This window comes from Coloeus monedula (genome assembly GCF_965178545.1).
Source record: "Coloeus monedula genome assembly, chromosome: 18".
NCBI classification, from domain to species: domain Eukaryota; kingdom Metazoa; phylum Chordata; class Aves; order Passeriformes; family Corvidae; genus Coloeus; species Coloeus monedula.
Genome location: NC_138798.1, coordinates 4583182 through 4605637, shown reverse-complemented (window position 1 = coordinate 4605637; position 22456 = coordinate 4583182). Strand labels below are relative to the sequence as shown.

At 47.3% G+C, this 22456-nt stretch overlaps 1 protein-coding gene across 1 annotated transcript; it reads left to right on the top strand.

The window, feature by feature from the left end:
• Positions 1–600: 600 nt before the first annotated feature.
• SVOP (SV2 related protein) lies at positions 601–15483 on the top strand (the record flags this gene model as incomplete). The annotated part of the gene is made up of 16 exons (XM_082293289.1): positions 601–660; positions 2721–2881; positions 4115–4200; positions 5149–5247; positions 6542–6613; positions 6991–7115; positions 8950–9013; positions 9559–9684; positions 10632–10760; positions 11099–11172; positions 11452–11528; positions 12707–12814; positions 14101–14212; positions 14458–14539; positions 14761–14850; positions 15295–15483. The coding sequence occupies exons 1-16, from the start codon at positions 626–628 to the stop codon at positions 15481–15483; spliced, it is 1629 nt and encodes a 542-aa protein (XP_082149415.1). The 5' UTR covers positions 601–625.
• Between the last annotated feature and the right edge of the window lie 6973 nt (positions 15484–22456).

The following is a 22456-nucleotide window of genomic DNA, read 5'->3' as shown; positions in this document are numbered from 1 at the left end:
TCCCCAGCCTCTCCAGCCTTTCCAGCATCCCCAGCATCTCCAGCCTTTCCAGCATCCCCAGCATCTCCAGCCTCTCCAGCATCTCCAGCCTCTCCAGCCTCTCCAGCATCCCCAGCCTCTCCAGCCTCTCCAGCCTCTCCAGCCTCTCCAGCATCCCCAGCATCTCCAGCCTCTCCAGCATCCCCAGCCTCTCCAGCCTCTCCAGCATCCCCAGCATCTCCAGCCTTTCCAGCATCCCCAGCATCTCCAGCCTTTCCAGCATCTCCAGCCTCTCCAGCCTCTCCAGCATCCCCAGCCTCTCCAGCCTCTCCAGCCTCTCCAGCCTCTCCAGCATCCCCAGCATCTCCAGCCTTTCCAGCATCCCCAGCATCTCCAGCCTCTCCAGCATCCCCAGCCTCTCCAGCCTCTCCAGCATCCCCAGCATCTCCAGCCTCTCCAGCATCCCCAGCCTCTCCAGCCTCTCCAGCCTCTCCAGCCTCTCCAGCCTTTCCAGCCTCTCCAGCCTCTCCAGCCTCTCCAGCATCCCCAGCCGCTCCATCCCGCCTCTCTCTCCGCGGCTCCCGCCGCTCCATCCCGCGTCCCGAGCCCGCCATGCGGGAGCGATGAGCGCAGCCGCCGCCCGGCCATGGAGGAGGATTTGTTCCAGCTGAAGCAGCTGCCGTGAGTAGCGCCGGGGGGGCTCCTGCCCCTCCGGCCGCGGGAATGCCGGCGGGGTCCGGGGAATTCTGCCGGGAGGAGGCTTAGGCCCCCGGGAAGCAGGCCATTTTCCCGGTGGAGCTGCCCGGGTCCGGCATCCCGAGGGATGCGGGAGCTGTTTGTTACATAAATTCACTCATTTCGGGGGGGGTTTTCTCGGCGTGGATTTGATGGTGGTGAAAAATCAGCAGAGGTGGGATAAAACCGTGCAAGTGCCAGGAGATTTTGGGAGAGGAGACGTCGGGATTGCCTTTTCAGGGGGGGTTTATCTGTAAATAACGCTGTGTGCTGGGGAGGCTCTTCCTCCCCATCCTCCTCCCTGGCAGGGAGGAATTGCAGAGCAGAACCTGCCCTGCCAAGGTGGGGTTGGGGAGACCGTCGGCATTCCCAGTGATTCTGGGAAAGGCAAACGCTGCTGCACAAGGAAAATGCTGATTTTTGCCAGGAATGTGGGTGCTGGATCTGTGCAAAAAAAAAACCCCAAAAAAGAAACAACCCCAAACCTGATAAAATCTTTAGTACATTTAACGCCAGGAATTCCTTCCTTATCCCTCAATGCCAAACGCTTCCTTAAAAACCAACCCCGTTTTTTCCTAATGCTCCATTCTCAGGTGTTTTGCAACATCTTCCTATTTATAAATCCTGGGCTCTGCAAGGCAGGGAATGAATGTTTCAAGTCGCTGTTAAATATTCATGAGCTCCTGTCAATGACAGAGCACCTTGTCCCATAACATTCCTGATAAGTTGGGAAAACGGACGTGAACTCCAGTTCTTTTCCAATCCTTCGCTGGGATGCCTTCAGCTCGTCAGGGAAAAGAATTTTATTGAGCTTTTTCCCCCATTTTTAAGGACAAAACCTGGGAATACGTCCCAAAGGACTTTCCAGTGCAGGTGTTTTGGTGCTGTGAGATCTTGCAAATAAATGCAGCAGCTCCCTGAGATGTCCCAGATGTGAAAAATTTGGCAAGTGTGGAATAAAAATGATCCCCGTGGAGGTTTTTTTCTGTCATTTGTATCAGTTTGTTTCACATATTCCTAAATTACACACCTGTATTTTTATTTCCTGTGCTGAGGAACCTGGCAATCTCTGCCTGGATTTGTGGTTCTCAGATTTTATGGGATCCATCACCTCCAAAGCTGGAACGATCTTTAAGGTCCCTGTGATTCTGTGATAATTTAATCTATTTCCAAAGAAAAGGATTTCACTTAAATCCAGGGAATTGTCGCTTTCCAAGGGGAAAAAGTTACACTGTGCTGTAGATAAAGTGAAGGAAGCTTGAGGGATCTGTTCTGTTAAATCTGGTGGATCTGTTCCCAAATCTTTGGCCACAGGAAACTTCCTAGATGGGAAAAGAACCTTCTCTGTGGAAAGGAAGCAAATCACTCTGAGCAAAACATCAAAGCTGTGTCAATTTAGCAAATTCTGGGCTTAAAATACAGATATTTAATGAATTACATGCTATTAAATAATTCTGTTTAAGATGAAAGCCGAGTCACAGAATCAGTATCCTGATGGAAAAAAATCCATCCATTCCCTGAATGAGCTCATTAATTGTCACTCACTAAATAATATTTCAAATTCTGGTGCATTTCAGGAGTTTCACTTTTAATCACAAAAACAACTCAGAAAATGGAATTTGGGCTCTTCCTGCCAGGACAAAACCCCTGAAAATCAATGACGTGGCAATGCCTAATTCCCAATTAAATCCAGGCACACAAAACATGGATCTCATTAAATATGCATCATTCCATCATATTTTTATGACCTCTGTGGTTTTATAACTTTGTGGCTAGCACAATAACAACCTCTGTATCCGAGGACAAGGATTAAATCCCATCCCAACGTAGGATACCCCAAAACCAGATCCAAACACAAATCCCAGCATTCCCTGTGGAGAATGGAGACGGGGAATGAGGAGAAACCTGGATGCTGCTTGATTAAACAGGGCTTCAAGACTCACCAAGCACAGCTCCAAGCTGGAAAAGACCCCTGGAAGGATCCATCCCAGATTCTGTGGTTTCAGGGTGGTGAAGTTCCGCCGCACCGGGGAGAGCTCGAGGTCGGACGAGGATGGAATTTCGGGAGAGCACGAGGTGCAGATCGAGGGGGTGAGGACAGAGCTGGAGCCCGTGGAGCTGGGGGATGGAGCTGCAGTGCCCAAGGAATTTTCCAACCCCACGGATGGTGAGCAAGCTCTCTTGTTTTCCTGCAAGGAGAAGGTTGGGGAGAAAGGTTTGGCCTCTTCATCCCTGTCAGGCTGGGTACAGGGGGTTTGGAGAAGTTAAGGATCCCCAGATAAAAATAGTAACACAGGGAAATTCTGTTACAGCTGAAAATCAGGATTTGATCAGCCCATTCCCTGTGGGATGCTCCTTGTGTTCCTTTTTGTGTCCCCCCCTGCTGGATACTCCTGTTAGGGACTTGTGGATCCAGCTGCCAGCCCCTTTTCCACACTGGAATTTGCCTTAGTTCCCTCTGGAACTGCTCAGTGCTGCTGGAGCAGCTACACCTGGCTCTCCTTCAAGGTTGAGATGAATCTGCAGAGTTCCTGTCTCCTCTTTTCCTAGAGGACAACAGGAATGTCCATCCCAGCCTGTGCTTCCTGCCTGGAGGCAGCACTGCTTTAGGAGAGGTGAGAAATATTGGGTTTGTCTTAGCACGGCGTGAAAATCTGGTATTAATCTTATTTATGGACCTCTGTGCTGTGCTTCATCCCTTAGATTTGGTTTGATTTCCTCCTGGTTTGTGGTGTTGTGGGGATCTCACAGCTCTGAGCCAAAGCTTTGCTGAGGAATGTCCTTTTCAAAGTGCTGTGAGTGTTAGAATTGTGAGACTTAAATTGATTTAAACAACTCAAATACCAAAAATGTGCTTTTCTTGGTCATTTCATCAGGCATTTGAGCAAAGGAATTTGAGACATCTCAGCACCTTCAGCTGGAACAAACTAAAGAGGTCATGGCAGTGGATGGGAAACAACCAGCAGCATTTTTAACAAAAGCAGGGTTTAAGATTTGTGTCTTTTGGAGAAATTCTTGATTTAAGTAATGACAGGTTGCACTATAATATTCCTTGCAGCTCCTAGCACTGCTGTGGGCTGTGGCAGAGCTGTTTCTCCCCACTTCAGTGGCTGGAGGAGTCACTCCATGGAGGAGGAGGCTGAACATGGGTTGAATTTGTGGGTGCCACAGTGATTTACCTCCATGGGATTAAAATATTCTAGGAATAATTAGGATTATTTTGGCTTTGGAAGAACACAGAGATTTTCTTGAGTAGGAACTGTATAAAAACTAAGTAGCTCTGTTAGATATTTGAGATCTCAGCAGATTAACCAATTAATTAGCAATTAAACCAGAAAAATTCTCTCTCAAGGGCTGGCTTTTATTAGAAAGGAATCCACTGGAATTGTTTTCTCTCCAGATACTTTCATGGTGGAAGATGCGGTGGAAGCCATTGGATTTGGGAAGTTCCAGTGGAAGCTCTCTGTCATCACTGGATTAGCATGGGCAAGTAACTGGGATCAGGATCTGTTGCATGGTCATCTCTTAGAGAAACTCAGGGATTTCAAATAATGGGGACTGAGAGTCTCCCAACAGATAAATGTACAAGAAAGCAGGAATTTTACTGGAAATTCTACAATAACAGCAGGACTCAGCCTTGTTGTGAGGGGTAGTGATGGATTTCTTTGTCTCTGAAGTTTTTAGAAACCAGGGTTTGGAAACCCATTTTGATTCCCCACTTCAAATTTGGTTTCGAATGAAAGAGATTCCAGGCTACTCCTGCAGAACCTGAGGTTTCCTGCAGTGATTTTGCCACATTCCTCCCATCAGCTGCAATCTCTGTTGTCTGTATCAGTCAGGATTGCTGTAATCTCAGTTTCAGAGGAACAGCAGCCCAGCACTTCCACTTTTAACCTTGATATGAACAACAAAAAAAAGTCTTGGTTTCCATTTTTCTGCTCTTCCTGAAGCTCTGTTTTCCACCTCCTGTGGTGTATTTTAGGATCCTGATACCTGGAGCTGTATTTACTGGCTTTTATCCATGTAAAAGGCTGGAATCTGCCATGGCTTAGATCCTAAATCAGCTGTGGAATTTGCTTTGCAGGTGATCTATCCAAATCCAGGAGTGTTTAAGGGAATAGGTTACAAGGTATTAAACAATCCTGACTGAATCCATGTGCAAAGGAGCTGAAAGCTGGAATTTGCACTCTGGAAGTGACTGAACCCGAGTCACTGACCAGCCAAAGCTCCCCAAAATCCTTGGATTTGGCTCTTTGGATCCTCTCTGCCAGAGTTACTAAATGTGCTGACAACCAGAAATGAGGTTAAATGTTAAATATTTTGTTCAACCACAAGGTGGGAATGGCACAGTAATGTCACCACGGCCTATTACTGACTCCTAAATCCACCTGATTTGCAGGCAGCTGTTGATTTTGCTTTCTCTTCCCCCTACAGATGGCAGATGCCATGGAAATGATGATTTTAAGTATCCTTGCTCCTCAGCTGCACTGTGAGTGGCGCTTACCCAGCTGGCAGGTTGCATTGCTCACCTCGGTAGGAAAAATATCTGACAGCTCCTGTCTTCCCTGAGGTTTTTTCCATCATTGTTATCCAGACATTTTGCTTTGTGTCCCCCAAAATTCAATCTCTTTGTGGCACTTGCAGATTGCCTTCAGCTTGGAAGTTTATAGGAGTTTTTAAAAGAGATTTATAGGAGGGGTTTTTTTAAAAGATTGAAGTAATGAAATTCGGTGACAACTGAGGGCACTTTGCAAGTTGCAGGCTCCAAGTTTCATGTAATTTCCAGGAGAATCTATGAATTCACTCAGATTCATCCTAAAATTCAAACTATTTGATTAATTTTAAAAGAACAATGAATTTTTATTACCTTGCTTGAAATTTTTTCTCTCTCCCCACATTTCAGCTCTCTGACAGACTGAGAGCCCTGAGAGAGAACAAACAGTTGATTTTTGATATTGGACTCAATGATCTCAGAGGTCTTTTCCAGCCCAAATGATTCTGGGATTATCCAGTGATCTTTGGAAGCAGAGATCTTATAACACCACCTCCAAGTATGGTGCTGTGATTTTGGAATCCTGCAATGCCTTTAGGGATAAAAAAACAAATTTGGGACTCTTCTCTCAGCATAGGCCATTGGTAATGCAGGGATTTTATTCCCTGCATTTCTTTCTCCTTTATTTTTCATGCCCTTTGATTGTGTAAAATGGTAGAAATGCTCAGCAGATTGAAATGATGTCCTTGAATCCCGTGAATGTCCTACCCCTGAATGCAGAGGGTCCTTCTTGCAGCTCAGCATGAGAGTGTCACCTCTGAAAAGGCTTCAGGGTATTTTCTTCCACACTTCAGACTTTTCTAAACTTTCAAGGTGTAATTTTGTCTCCCTTCAAACCTGAGAGCTGCTGAGGATGGTGGTAGGGGGCTGGAGGAGAGCTCTGCCATGCAGATCTCAACCAACAGCTCCTCTGCTTTTATTCAGGAATATTTTCCTTGGAATTGGAGAGCTCTGTGTCTTCCAGGGCTGGACTCACAATGGGACAATACCAGTGTGCCCAGTCCAGCCCAAACTGGGACTGTCTGGGTTGTCACTGGTGGATCTTTTAATGCAAAGCTGACTTGAGGAGGCATTTTGTTGCTTGCCTGCTCCAACCCAAAGAGAACTGCATGATCTTTAAGATCCTTTCCAACCCCACCATTCTCTGACCTCCTGCACATCTCACTCTGTTTTGGGCTGAAATGTCCTGTTTTCACTGGAAGTTTGTGTTCTGTGTGTGTCACACTGGAATTTTCACTTGTTAAGGGAAAGATTTTTTTTCCTGCTGTTTCACAGGTGGTGTTTGTGGGAATGATGTCCAGCTCCACGCTCTGGGGAAACATTTCAGACCAGTATGGGAGGAAAACAGTAAGTCTGCAGCTCCTACTGGGATATATCCCAACATTTCTGCAGCGTGGACATTTCAGTGCAACTGGCACAGGCTGCCCAGAGAAGCTGTGGCTGCCCCTGGATCCCTGGAAGTGTCCAAGGCCAGGTTGGATGGGGCTTGGAGCACCCTGGGATGGTGGAAGGTGTCCCTGCCCGTGGCAGGGGGTAGAATGGGATGAACTTTAAGGTCCCTTCCAACCCAACCCATTCTAGGATTTTGTGTTCCCAAATGTCCACATGTACAAAGCAGCATTAAGCACATCCAGGACTGAGCACCTATGAAATACAAGGCATTTGAAGCTCTGTTTTACACTTTAATTTGTGTTACAGTGATTTTTAATTCTTGCTGAACGCAGGGCCTAAAGATCAGCGTGTTGTGGACTCTCTACTACGGAATCCTCAGTGGATTTGCTCCCATTTACAGCTGGATCCTGGTGCTGAGGGGCCTGGTGGGCTTTGGGATTGGAGGAGTGCCTCAGTCGTAAGTAAATATTCACAAATCCAAACTTCCTCATTTCTATTTCTTTCTTACAAAATTCTCATGTCAAACTGAAGTCTGGTTTCTGTTCAGCGACCCCAACCCTTGGCCTTGTTGCAAGGCAGGTCATGACCTAAACACCAACATTTAGAGGCAGAGCTGAGCCCTGACTGTGATTGTAAAACCCCAGATTATTGTTCAGTCAGAGCCTGAACTTCCCCATCTCACCCTGAGCTGGAATTCCAAGCCCACCCAGCCCAAACCTGGAGCACTGGAGATGCTGGGATGGCTCAGAAGGAGAAGGCAGTGTCAGGATATTTCTCTATCCCTGTGTGGTTCCTTTCACTGAAGAGAGGGATCCATAAATTTTCCACCTGCAATAAATAACCCTGCCCATGGCTTTTAATTAGAAATGTAAAGGGAAGGGTACAGCCATTCTCTCTCTGGGTAGTCTTTTATCCTTATCAATAATTGATATTTTGCCTTCTGGAGGTGCTATTTTGGAGCAGGCAGAGCCTGACTTGGACTGATGGCTCACAGATTCCTTCCCAAAGCAAGTCAGTGGCTTTTCCATTGCCACTCCCAGATAAAAAATCCAGAGCTGCAGGTACATCCCAGCCAGGGCCACTTGACTTGGCTCACTGAGGTTGTGTCTTCATGAGAGAAAAAACAGAGCCAGTTACAGATCTCCAAGTGGATCCCATCCTCCCTGAGTCTGTTTCCTGTTCTGACTAGAACAAGGATTTATTTGACAGAGGGGTAAACATGGATGAAGCAGGATGAAAAGTAGTTCCTTTCTGATATCCTTAAGCAGGCTGTGTGATTTTGGAGGTGAGTGCCTGGATCTCCATGGAATGAGTGTCATTTCCTCCTCTGGATTGGCTCCAACAATTCCATGTCCTTCTTTTGTTAGGGTCATTCACCAGCTCCTGTTTTCTCTGCACTACAGAGGGACCTGAGCTATACTTCAAGACATGATTTGAGTTCCCTAAATCACTGCTTGAATGAGATACTGTGTGAAACTTTATACTTTCCATGAACTGAGTCCTGGGCAGCTCCTCAGAGATCAATCCACTCTTGAAGTTAGTAGGAATTTTGTCGCAAACCTCAAAGGAAGCCTGAGGAGTTTGGAGGCAGGAACAGGCTGAGTCAATGGAATGCAAACAGAGCAAAGCCAAGCCTTACCAGTTTGAAGGAGATGGCAGAGCCTGGACTGGCTGCTGCCTGAATTCCCCCTCAGGAATTCCTCCTGGAGAAGCTCTGCCATCACTCCTTGGCACAGGCATGAAAAAAAGCCTCAGTGGTTGCTCTTTGAATCCCACAATAAAAGAATGCAAATTATTTTATACCAGTGACATGAAAGTATTCCCCTCTTGGAGAATTGAACCCTGGCACAAGAGACTGATGGGAATTCTCTGAGCCAGTTGTAAAGCCCTGAAGGAATTCTTTATCCAGCAAGAGTTTGTGTTGAATTCTCATGGACCACACTGAAAATAGCAGATAAAATGGTATTTTAAATGGTGCTCTGGCTCAGAGCAGGGCTATGAGAACATAAGCATCAAGATCTGCATTTAACTGACAACTGTGGGGCCACAAAACCACACAAAAAGAACAGATTGTGTCCTCTCTTTCAATGTTGGAGGGTTTGTTCTGGAGTGGAAGGGGAGTGTGACCCAGTGTCAGAGCCTGGCTGGCTCTGGGGATAGGGAGAGCTTTGAGTTACTGCTCTGGGTTTAGCTCTTTAATTAAGAGGCAAAGGGGATTTTGAACCTCTGTCTGCTGTGGCATTTTCCTCTCTGTGCTAACCTGACATTTTCCTCTCTGTTCCCTCTTTTAGGGTAACTTTATATGCTGAATTCCTTCCAATGAAAGCCAGAGCAAAATGCATTTTATTAATAGAGGTGAGTAGCTGCATTCTGATCCTCGAGGGATAAATCCTTCTGTTGGCCACATCCCTTCCATCCTCCTGCCTGGAAATCCCCTCAGAGCTGCAGCCAGACCTTGCCTGTCCACCTTGGTGTGGAGCTGAGTCACTCCTGAGCTCTGGGACCAGCCCAGCTCCAAAAGCAGCAGAAATTTTTCTTGTCACACTCCACTCTTGGTGCTGAATTTGCCTTTTTCCAAATTAGTTTGCACCCAGGGCTGCAGAGTGAGCACAAGGTGGGAACTGGGTATCCATGATTTTGTGGTGAAACTCATCTCAGTGATGGATTTGGAGGGCTGACAGCCCCACAAATGCAGTGCTAAATTCAGCTCCACATCTTCATTCCAATGTGTCACAGTCACACGGGGCAGAATTTTGTCCTTGGCACATTTCAAGGCAGAATTGGCACTCCTGGAATTTCTCTCTCCCGCCATCCCTGCTGACCACAGCCTGGAATGCTCCAAAGAGGAGGCCTTGGGGGCACTCCTATCCTCATTTTGTTGTTGGTTTTCCCTCTTCCAGGTGTTCTGGGCCCTTGGGACTGTGTTTGAAGTGCTCCTGGCAGTGGTGGTGATGCCCACACTTGGCTGGCGCTGGCTCCTCATCCTCTCTGCCCTCCCACTCCTGCTCTTTGCTGGCCTGTGTTTTGTAGGTATTCCTCAAGGATTCATGTGAATTCCTGCAATTCCCGCTCCTCTACCCCATTCTGTGACCCAGCTGAAGAAAATCAGGACAGTTTTGAGCTCTCTTCTGTGAAATAACTGAAATAATGACCAAAAAATGCAGTTTCAACAGGGTGCTGGGAAAAACATTCCAGGGAGAGCTGTGTTGATGTAACTGCTGGAGGACAATGGTGGGCTGGAATTTTGTGAAATCAGGTCTGGAACCCTCTCCAATTTAATGACTTTGTTTCAACTAAGCTCAGTGGAATCAGCATTTTACCAAAAGCTGTTGCTTTTTCCCTAATGCTCTTTTGATTTTGTCACTTTTAGAATCAATTTCCACTCAAAAATTCTCCCAAATCAGGGACAGAATCTGCAGAGTGCAGGTGAGATTCCAGAATAAGTTAAACCTGAGCTTCAGTGATATATTTTTTATTTTATTATTTATTAGGTGATATATTTGCCAATCACTCAGTCTCCTCATAGATAAATGTCCTTGTAAGGTGGTTTAGCACTTATAATTTCCCTTAATTTTTCAGAAATACCTCCGGTTATCCAGGTGCTCACAAGCTTGTTCTAAATTAAAAGGAGCTTAAACCCATAAATTTTGGAATGCCAAAATCTTGTTATCTGCCCTGGATGCTTTGCCATTCCTACAGGGAAGGGATCATGTCAAAAACTTGCAAAAATTCCCAACACTTCTCAAGGATAAACCCAGAGGAACGGAAGGGAAAGAGTTCTGAGGTCATGGGGAAAGTGGGGGGGGTTGCAATTTTTAAAGCCTGATGAGATAATTCTTGGAATTCTTCAAGCTTAGTCCTGTAATCCTTTTGTTATGTGAGAATCTGCTGGAGTCACTGAGATTCCCCCGAGGAAAATCCCATTGCTGGTTGTGACACCCTCCTGTGTGTGTGACCTGCTTTGCTCCCTTAGTGGCTGCCAGAAAGTGCCAGGTATGATGTGTTATCTGGGAACCAGGAGAAAGCTCTGGCCACTTTGAAGAGGATAGCCACGGAAAATGGAGCTCCAATGCCCTTGGGAAAACTGGTGATTTCCAGACAGGTACGTGCAGGTCACAGTAACAGTGAAACTAGGGGTGTTTGTAAGCAAATAATCAATGTTCTGTTCAATTTTAAGGTCTCAGCTAGGCATTAAAAAAAATGAGGTTTGATCATTTTGGCCTCTTTCCCACTGAGGAAGAGGTAATTTCTCATTTGGAAGTAAAAAGCAGCTTTAAAATGGGCATTAATGTTATTTAACCTCACTGTTATGAAAGAAAACCAAACCTTGAGGTTGCTGAAGAGCTCAGGTCAGAATTCCCGGATCTGAACTCGTGAGACAAGATGGAATTTGACACTTTAGCTGTCCCTCATCATCCAACAACTTCTTGTTCCCAACAGGAGGACCGAGGCAAAATGAGGGACCTTTTCACCCCCCATTTCCGCTGGACCACGTTGTTGCTCTGGTTCATTTGGTAAGAGAAAACCTAAAGGTTCAGTGCCAGCACAGCTCTAAATGGGGTTTATTGAAGGGATTTTACTCAAATCCAGCAACTTCCTCCTCAGAAAAAAAACCAACCAACCAAAAAACCCCAACCTGTATTGATTTGTAATTTATTCAACCACCCAATCATTCCCAAATTGACCTTTAATTTTCTGATTGCTGAAACAGCTTTGAGGTAGGACTTCTGATTCGTGGTGGTTTTTTTAAGTTGGACCAGCTGAAACTTCCTCTCTCATTTGCTTCCTTGCAGGTTTTCCAATGCTTTTTCTTATTATGGGTTAGTTTTATTAACTACAGAGCTCTTCCAAGCAGGAGATGTTTGCAGCAGTGAGTATTGCTCCATCTTTTCTTTCTACATATGTCCTGTTAAAACTGCTGGAAGATCTTTTATCAGATCACCTTCTGCTGGTATTTTGGGAAAGGAATGTGGTCGAGTTTTAAGTTTATTTTAAATGTTTCCACATCTCTGCCCACTGCAGAGAGATCCTGCAGTGGTTTTGAGCCCAAAATGTAAAACAGCAAGACAACCTTCAAGGCAGACCTGTTATTTGTTCTTCTTGATTTAAAAAAAAAGTGATTGAATCAATATAAGTTTGCAGATTTGACAGGCCTAATTAGTTCTGAGAGAGAGAAACTGCTGCTCCTGTGGAGCTCCTGGGTTCTCAAGATGGAAAACCTGCTGAGAAAAAAGAGAATGGTGGGAAATCGACATCCTTTGTGTTGCAGAATTTTTGGGGTGGGGGGGGAAGAAAGGTGCTTTGACTCAGTTAAGAAGAGGCTTGAACAGTTTGATTCCCCAGGGGAGGAATGATTGCATTCAGAGCACTTGTAATTAGGGAAAACTGCCTGAAAGTTGGGAAATTATAAAAGGAGGGTGGGGAGCATTGGAGCAGCCCCAGGTGCCAGGGTTGAAGAGCAGTGATGAGCTCTGAGAGCTCTGACTCAGTGTTGCCTCCCCAGAGAAGGATGCAGCCCTTAAAAACCCTTGGTTTTATAAGGACATGGGGTAATTCAGTATTCCCAGAGTGTGGGAAGTGTTGGGATCCCAATTTGTGTTGGGAGAAACTGAATTACTGGAATTAATTGTGTCCTGAGCCTTGGACTGGAAAATAATTCAGACTGTACAGCTGATAAGGAGATGGAATTTTCACTGAGCTGAGACATCCTGTCACAGAAAACATTATAAATGATCAGTGTTTCCAGGTAAAATCACCAAGCATTGCTCTCCAGTGCCCCTCTGACTCTGAATTCCATCCCAGCAGCACATCAAGCATTCAGAAGAGGAATAACAATTAAATCAAAGGGGCAGGATCACTTGAATTTCTATCCCTAAACAACTTTCCAGAAGTATTTTAAAGGATGGTGGGTGCAGTGAATCCATGCCAGTCCTTCCAGTGCATCCCTTCCTAAATTTCAGCAGTAAGAGTGATAGAGATACAGCAGGAAGGTAAACAGGGAAGAGTTTGCTTAAAATACATTAAATATTTGTGCTTTTTTCCCTCCAGTATCCAGCAGAAGGCAGGAAGTTAAAGCCAAGTGCAGCCTGACCTGTGAGTACCTGACAGAGGAAGATTACACCGACCTGCTCTGGACAACCCTGTCAGAATTCCCTGGTAAGGAGCAAGGAGAAGCCCCAGTTTTTCCTTGGAATGGCTCAGGGTGTGGGAATGGGCTCTGGCAGCAGCAGTGGAACTGGGATGTCTGGCCTGATGCTTCCCACAGCACTCAGAGCTCCTTGCTGTGGCTCTGGGTCCTCCCTGGCCTGGGATCACTCCATAAAAAATCAGTCATTGCTCTGGAATGGCCCCTCTGACTGTGGGTTCCTCTTCAGGAAGAGGAAAACCAACTAAATCCAAGGGGCAGAAACACTGGAATTTCTATCCATAAAAGACTATCCAGAAGTATTTTCAAAGGATGATGGGTACAATGAATCCATGGAGACCTTGCTCCCTAAATCTCTGTGTCCAGCTTCAGTCCCGATCCTGTGATTTTCGGGCAATTCCAGTGAATTTCAGTGGACACTCTGGCATAGGGCAAGCAAAGTAGTGTGAAACAGCCATTGATCCCTCAGATCAGTGTTCATCTGATTGGAACAACACTACAGACAGGGATCAGGTGATTTTTCACTCTTCTGGATCATAATTTCAGGGCTAAAAGCTCAGGGAGAAGCCATTTAATTAATGATAATTTGCAAGGATGACTGGTAAATATGCACAGTCATTCCTGAGGAGTGTGCAGCCAAACAGACATTTTGGGAAGGATTCCCAGAAAAAGGAGTGTGTACCTTGGAGTGGTGCTGGGCTGAAAGGTCTGGTTTGATCCTCACACTGAGGGGGGAGTGAGAAATATTGACAGGATAGCTCTGGATGTGACACTGATGCTGGAATAATCCTCACTCCTGCTGTGCATCAGCCTTCAAAAGGATCTGGGAAAATTGCATTGGAGGGAAGACATAACAATGTGAGATTTACTGAGCTTGATCTATTTCCTATCAAAAAGCAGCTGAGAAATAATTCAGTGGCAACAGCTAAATAACAGAATAGAAACAAAATACCATGTTCTAAAGAGCCCTTCCATCCAGCAGGGAATAATGGCCAGAAGTTGAACAAAAGTTCTTCCAGTGAGCCATAAGCAGGTGTTTTAGGCATTCACATCAGTAATCCCTGGATGGGAATGTGGATTTGTGGATCTGGGAGCATGGAGCAGGACTCAGCAGCTGGGACACGGAATTCCTGTTTCACATGACACCAGTAGCAATCCATCCTACAGCCCTGCCTGGGGCCAGCGGAGGGTTGGAAAGAGAGACCAAAATTTCCAATCTAAACCACCCAGGCTGTGTTAAATTTGCTGCAGCCCCACTTTGCTCGATTCCCAAGGGTCTCCTGCTCTCTTCCCACAGGTGTGTTGGTGACCCTGTGGATCATCGACCGCATCGGCCGCAAGAAAACCATGGCCCTGTCCTTCCTTGTCTTCTCCTTTTGCAGCCTCCTGCTCTTTCTCTGCATTGGAAGGTGAGTCTAGCACAGGGAACATCTGGAGTATTGGATTCATCCATGTTCTCTCTTGTTTGTGGTGGGAGAACTGGGAGTGGTGGTTTGAAAGGCCGTGGGATGGTCGTGCTCAGCTGGAGAAAGATTTAAGGCTGGGGTTGGGTTTTCTCACCAGAGTTTGGGAGGGAAATAAAAGTGAATTCTAAGTGAACCCAGCAGATTGTACTGGACATTCCCAAACTCTGCTCTCCTCTTTCTTCTCACAGAAATGTTCTTACTGTGCTGCTCTTCATTGCAAGAGCTTTTATTTCAGGAGGATTTCAGGCTGCCTATGTTTACACTCCTGAGGTAAGGGGGATGTTGTGGTGATGGGAATATTTAAGGGGAGTGAGAACAGGGTGGGACATTCATTTTGATGACCTGTTCCCAATGAACCTCACCCCAGATTGGAGTTGATCCCATTGTCACTGTCTAACAGAATGTGCTGTGGCACCACTTACTAATTCCCATTAGGAGTGGAAGGAGGAGAACTTCCCACTGGGATTGATGGGATGATGCTTTCTCCACAGGTTTATCCCACAGCCACACGTGCTTTGGGCCTGGGAACGTGCAGTGGAATGGCCAGAGTGGGAGCCCTCATAACCCCGTTCATTGCACAGGTAAATCCCTTCTCCTCTGAGATTGGAGGCACAGGAAGCTTGGACTTGATGATCTTGGAGGTCTTTTCCAGCTTTAACAATTCCATGATTCTATGAAGGTGATGGACAACCTGCTTTTCTTCCACTATCCCAGGTTGCTCCAAGCCCCATCCAAACACTTCCAGGGATGGGGCAGCCACAGCTTCTTTGGGCAGCCTGTGCCAGTGCCTCCCACCCTCATAGGGAAGAATTTCTTCCTAAAATCCAGTCTAATTCTGTCCTCTGAGAGTTTAAAACCACTGTTCCTTGTCCTGGCACTATCTATAAAATGTCCCTCTCCCTCCTTGCCAGAAGCTTCAAGTTAAACTCTTTCCCCAGTTCTACAATTAAAATTCCTGTTGTTCCATCAGTGTCTGTATTTCCATGGTGAGGTGCTGTTTTGCATTCCCTGCCTTTTTCCTGCAGGTGATGTTGGAATCCTCAGTCTATCTGACTCTGGTGGTTTACAGTGGCTGCTGCCTGCTGGCTGCCCTGGCCTCCTGCTTCCTGCCCATCGAGACCAAGGGCCGTGGCCTCCAGGAGTCCAGCCACAAGGAATGGGGCCAGGAGATGGTGGGCAGAGGATCTCATTCCCCAGGGGAGTCACAGGAATGAGGGGAAGTGGAAACCTGCTGGAAGAATGAAGGATAGGAGCAAAATGTCTCACAAAACCTCCGAGCCTGAAGCATGGAAAGCTGACCACCATCACTGCCAACGTCACGTGTCAAACTGCAGGAGTTTGGGGTTGAACCTCAGCAAATTGTGTTTCTGCTGCTCTTTGCTCACACTCATAAAAACTTTCTGGACGGAGAGGCCTTTGATCCAAATATCCTTGGAAGTTTAGCAGGAGGGGTTTCTCTTCAGTCTGTCGTGCTTGCATGGTCAGCTCTTCAGCTTAAAATGTCCCGTGCCAAGCAAATGCCAAGTGACTGCAGCCCAGCATCAGCTGTCATTAAAAACACTGAGCTCTTGATGCCTAAAACCAAGAGGTTCATACTTAGTGTGGCCCTGGCCTGGCACAGGGTGGATTCCATACCCTACACTATGGATTGAATGCCTGCCTTGCACTTTTAGCCATCAAAACCACCACCAAAATGTGGTTCTGGCAAACCGACCCGGGCTTTCCAGTTGGGTTCTGTTCCCGGAGAATTAATAGGAGTGGATTGCTTGGGAAGTAATTCCTGCCTGTTTCTCCCATCCCAGGTGGGTAGTTGGAGCAGGGAGGGTGGTGTTTGCTGCAGAGCTGGGACCTTGTAGCAGAAATGTAAATCACAGAGTCATTAAGGTTGAAAAAGACCTCCAAGCTCATCAAGTCCAATATATAAATCCTCATGGTTTGGAGCAGAATTGGACTTCTCTGGCACTGCCAGGGACCTTGAGCTCTCTGCCTGTTGTTGGAGTGGGGAGGTTCTCACTCCTGTGGTTCTCTGCATGGATCCAGGTGTGTCCCTGCTCCGTTTCCTGGGCACATCCTCACGCTGGGGTGGCCCCAGCCAGAGTCGGAAGCGCTGCCGTTGGGATGGAGCCACTCCCTGACAGCTGGGCAGGACTTTTCCTGCCCATTGTACATTGACTGGTGACAAAGGAATGTAGCTGGAATAAATGAACAAAACCATGGGAAGAGCCCATCTGCAGTGACCTTGGATGAGGAACAGCCCTGCTTCAGGTGTGGCTCCTCAAGGGATGATCCCGCTCTTGTCAGGGAATGTAACAGAGCTCAGGTGAGGACAAGCTCGTCTGGTGTGCCACAAACCTGTCCCTGGGCACAGGGCAGGTGGCAGAGTCTGTGGGAATGTGGAAGGATCTGAGACGTGCCTCATCCAGGTCTCAGTGTATTTTCAGGATGGACTCTGTGAGGCTGTGGAAGCAATGGGGGTTTGTGGTCTGTCTGAGCAGGTTTCTCACCTGAACACAGGTAAATGTGCAACACATTTTTACAGCTGAATATTTTAAGTATCCTGGGAAGCAGGTCCCATTCCCGGGGTCAGGAATAGGTCTCCAAGTCCATGCTTGGTGCAGTACAAGTGAGCACTGTGGGGCTCGGCTGTCACTGAGGGTCACAGCTCTGAGGTCACTGCAGTGCTCCACCACGTTCCAGGCTGCTCGTTTGGAGACTGAGGGGAAAACAGGAGTGGATAATTCCTTAAAGAAAGCCAGGAAACTCAGGCTGATGGAAAAGGCCAAAGAGGTTGTTGATAATTGTGTGTGGGAGGTGGGTGTTCTGCTGAGAACAGAGTTTGCCAAGGCACCGAGCGTCCATCCAATCCCACTGGAGGATGGTGACTCAGTGAAGGATTCCAGGAATGGTTGGTGGAAACAGGCAAACTTGGCTTTTCCCAGAGAGACAAAAATGAATTCAGCTCCCAAGGGATCCCTGGGATCCCCGGGCTCAGCTGTGGGTGATGGCACAGAACCCTCCATCCGTTCCAGCTGGGTTGGTTCCCTTTGTGTCCCCTGTCCCTGGGTCCTCACTCTCCAGCAGGCTCAAGCTCCAGTTGATCCCAGTAAACAGACAGGGCTCTCGTGGCACTGACAGCAACCACAACTCATTTGTTCACCTCCTTCTGCCAGGCTGAGTTGGGTCATTCTCCCTGTGTGCCTGGGGCAGCCTGGAGCAGAGCCAGAGGGACTTGTTTTCATGGAATATCAGAATCCCAAAGTGATTTGGGTTGGGAGGGACCTTAAAGCTCATCCAGTCCCACCCCTTGCCGTGGGCAGGGACACTTTCCACTGGATGAGGTTGCTCCAAACCCCATCCAAACATGACCTAAGGGGACACTTCCAGGGATGGGGAACCTCTCTGCTTTCCCTTGGACTGGCCTCTGATGTGCTGGATATGGGACACAGCAGTGAGGAAGCAGATCCTGGATGAGTTTAATCAGGTATTATCCCACATGTGGCCAGTGAGCTGGAAAACTGCTGGGCTGGGATGTCCTGGAGCTGAGATCTACTGGAGCTGGGTTTGCCTTTGCACAGTCAGGCTGTTCACCCCTCAGTGACAGCTCTACCATTCCATCCTCTTCCTCCTGCTGATGGAGGCCCTCGAGGCCATTCCAGTCCCCCAGGTGCTCCCCTCCCTCCTTCCTTGGGCTTGCCATGAGCTGTGTTTACGTCCCAAAACTCTGGAATTGAGCCTGAGTAGAGGTGACAGAGAATCCAAAGTGCAGCACAGGCCTGGCCTGAAGGAACCCACCCCACAGCCCAGTTTGTTACTCAATGCCTTGAGTTAAAATTCTGCTTTCCCAGGGTTAATGTTCACATCTCACTTCACTTTTTTAGGTGAATGTTCAGCAGTTTTAAAGAATTGCATTCAACAGCCCTTAGAGAGTTTTAGGTGAAGTTTATCTGTTCGTGCACACCTGGATCTGGATCCTACAGATAAGCCACTTCCCAGGTAAAGATTTATAGGGAATGCAACGTTTTCCATGCTGTTGAATAGATCAGTTTTAACCTGTGACGTTTACAGTGTTAACCAAAAAATGGAAGGCATTTTTTGCTTTTCACTTTTTATGAATTCTGCACTAAAAAACCTTTTGAATGATAGAAATACCAAGATTGGTGCTGCTGGGTCTTTGATTTTTGTCAAAGCTTGATCCAAAACTCACTGAAATCTGGGAAAATCCCCCGTGGATATCCATGGGCTTTGGATCAGCTGAATGAAAGAGAGCGGTAGGAGCCCACCACAGCTGATCCCACCTGGCTGAATTTGGCAGGAGCCCATTGGGCACTGGAGAAACAGAGCTGGAATTCAGGATTTGCAGGAATTTGCATATAATTAATAAGAGAATTAGCTTGTTCACTGGGAACACTGGGGTTGACACACAGCAGTTAGAAATCACCACCAATAGGTTTTATCAGTAGGGCAGCACCGTTTAGGTGCAAAATCAACTTCCAAAGAATCCTTTTCCACACTATTTTTCACTGGTGAAGGAATTACTGCAACTGCTTCATTTGAAACTGGGAAGTGAGGTGCTTTGGAATTCAAACAGAATTGTGGGACTCAGATTTGCCAAGTGGCCCAAGATATCAACGTGCCAAGTTGGCGTGGGAACGTCATTCCCCAAGTGTGCTTGGATGGAATGATTTGTTATTCCCAAATACTTGCCCAGAGAGCAGTGAATGTTTCCATGTCTGAATGTACAGTTTCTAAGCTGGATTTACATTTTAATGTTGAAAAACTTGGTGTATCTCGAGCTTGTTGTAAAATACTCCTCTGGTTCCTGTTCCTGACACGGCATTGGAGAGTTGAAGTCCACATTAGATATTTTATGTTAAACAAATAAATAGTTTTTTCAGGAAATGAGTTTTTGGCTCTTCTGGGCGATGTTTAGGAGGGGTCATAACTTTGCAATTTTTTTTGTCTTGGTGTTCAGAGGTTTGAGATCCAGTTTGGGCTCAGCACTCTGCAGGTCTGACTCATTTTCTGTCTGTTTTGTGTATTTAGATGTAAAGAAAAGTCACAGGATTCCTGTTCTCGTTGTAAGTAACCTCACTGCAGTTAAATATTGTGGATGCTCCATGCCTGGAAGTGTTCCAGGCCACGTTGGACAGAGCTTGGAGCAACCTGGGATAGTGGAAGGTGTCCCTGCCCATGGCAGGGGGTGGAACTGGATGAGCTTCAAGGTCCATTCCCACCCAAACCATTCTAATGTTCTATGAGTTTTAAAATTCTCTTACATCTTTAATTGATTTTCATATTTAATTCTGTTTGGACACGAAGCCCCAGCCAGTTTGGCCTCTTCCTTGGGTGTGTTGGCATCAGGTGGCTCCACATGTGTCTGGACTTCGGGGCAGGGAGGCTTCCTTCTACTAATTTACATTTTAATGTAAACCTTTCATTTCCCTATCATTTTTCTAAACCATAATTAAGTGCCCAACCCTGTTTTCCTCTGCCCTGTCACTGATATTCTTATTTTGATGTCCAATAATTTACAGGCAGGGGGTGGTTCAAGGATGAGTCAAAATGACTAACGAGCTGCAAATCCTTCTCATGCTAATGCAGGGTGTTCTCATCCCAGAGTGCATCCAGCTTCCTTCTCCCAGCCTGGGATGCAGAGCCTTGTTCCTGGGAATGGGAATACTTGGGAACTAGAAGGGTTTGTGTGGCTGAAGCAATGCTGGGGGGAATATTCCTTCTTCCATGGTTACTTTTTGGCACCCTCAGGCATTTCTAAAACTCATTCTCAGGATCATGGAATATCCTGAGCTGGAAGGGACCCACAGGGATCATCCAGTCCAACTCTTGGCCCTGTACAGACGCCCCAACAATCCCACTCTGTACCTGAGACCGTTGTCCAAAAGCTCCTGGAGTGAGCTGCTGTTTGCTCACTTCCCTGATACTTGATGTGCTTCCAGCTTTGTTCTGGGTCACAGGAGATCCTTGTGGAGAACTGGGAATTCCTAAAATGTGCTGACACTGGACACGGGAGGTGGTGTTCTGTGTGCATCAAAGGTCTTGCAGGAATTTCCCAGACCCCCTTCCCTGACCTCTCCCTGGCCTCAGGAGTGAACTTCAATCCCTCGGTGGGGAGTTTGCCCTGGGAAACTGAGGCTGCCCCATTCCTGGAAGTGTCCAAGGCCAGGTTGGACAGGGTTTGGAGCAACCTGGGATAGTGGAAGGTGTCCCTGCCCATGGCAGGGGGTGGGACTGGATGAGCTTTAAGGTCCCTTCCCACTCAAATCCATGATTCTGTGATTTCTGTGAGTTCTTAATGCTCTGGGCACTGTCAGCAACCACAGACCTTCACACGATGATATTCCAGGTTCCCTGGTCTGCTCAGAATCTGGGGTGATGACTCCTACTCCTCCAGGATGAAATATTTAGGAAAAATGTGTGTGGAGACATGGAATGATGATCTGCTGGGACTTTTCTATGGAATCAGCATTTGAGGCCCTTCCTGTGCCATCACTAAGAGGAAGAAGCATCACGCACCAGAGATTTGAATATTCCCTTTATTGGTCACACCGATTAAATTGCGGCCTTTAGAAAACAAACAGAATTAACCTGTGAATAAAATTACAAATCTGCTCATTCCTGTGTGCCAAGAGGCCGTGGGAGATCACAGGGCAGGGGCTCCTGTAGGCTCCGAGATCACAACAATCAGCTGCTTGGTGCCAGGTGTGCGATGATTTCCTACATCCCTGCTTGTCCAGCGGAATTTTCCCAAAATCACCTACGTGGGGCTGGATTTACAGCGGAGAACGTGCTCCTGGAATGTCTCCTATTTGGAACAAGTGAAACCAAGGGGATCCAGTTCCCCTCAATGGCTTCTCCTGAGGTGGGATCACAGATTCAGCATTAATCAGCGGGGAATTTTCTCCAGCCTTTGTTTTCCTTTTCCTACCCTTCTCCTGATCTTACCCACTGACTGCAACATCTCAGGTGAGCTACCAGGGAAGTTGGGAATTCTTTGGACAGATTGGGCATGGCAGTGGCTCCCAGGTTCCCCTGTCCAGCTCCCAATTTCCCCAAGCACAGCACAGAGATTCACTCGGGCATCCCCCATTCCCGAGATGCGGCTGCAGCACGGCCCAGGCTGCTGAGCTATTCCTGGCACATGAAGTCATGGGGAGAGAGGAGCTGCATCACGGATGAGTAAGGAACACTTGGCTTATCCACACAGGAGAGCGAGCCAGGCACTGTGCTGGGCTCAGAACAGCCTTTGGATTTGAGGCTTCCCGACCATCCCTGTCTGGGATGCTTTGTAGAGCAGGAAAGGCACATGGCATGGGAAAATCAGCCAGGCTGCATCTTCAGAACAGTGCCCCAACAGTATCCCTGAACACCCCAAAAAGCCCTGCTCCTCCTCTGGGATGCACAGCCCTTCCCCAGCCAGCCCCTCTCTCTGAGCTATGTCCCACAGCTGGGAGAAATGGGAAGCTGAGGAGCCCGTGGGAGTTTTAGGGACAAGAAGAGCTATTTTCTTATGCTCTCTGCTATATATAGAGTCTGGCAAGTTCCACGGGGCTGGAACAAGTTGCTTTTGTTGCTAAAAACGTCGTTTGGAAAGGCCATTTTAGGCAAGTGCTGCTGTCTGGGGCCAGCTACACTAACCAGGTACTGCGGGCCGAGCTTTGTCCTGGCAGGAATGTGAGGAAAACTGGTGTAACCCAGGCACGTGCTCCCAGAGCTGCTGCTACTCCCCTGGGAGCCTCAGAGCTTCTTCCTACTAAGGAGCTTTTGCCTCCTGGGGGGGAGCCTGTAAATCTAATTACACACTGGGTGTTGGAGCAGCCAGCAGAGACCTCAGGTGTCCCCAGCTCCATTTCAGATCCCGTCCCTTGGTGCAGATGAACTGCAGGAATGTCCAGGGTTCAGCTGAACCCTGCCTGCCCTTTGCAGCCTGATCCCAGACAGCACTTGGTGCACTTTGCCATGGATAATTAGTGCATATTTGAAAGCCCTTCCTCCAGGCAGGCTGTGGAGGGAGCGGAGCCATCTGGAGAATGGCGGCGACCTGGAAATGAGATGCTGTGAGCCAGAGCTGGAGCAGGGTGGAGCAGCCCATGTGTGTATCCCTGTGTTGATCCCATCATTCTGCTGTGATTCCTGAGCTACTCTTGTCACATATTCCAGAGGAGCAGGTGC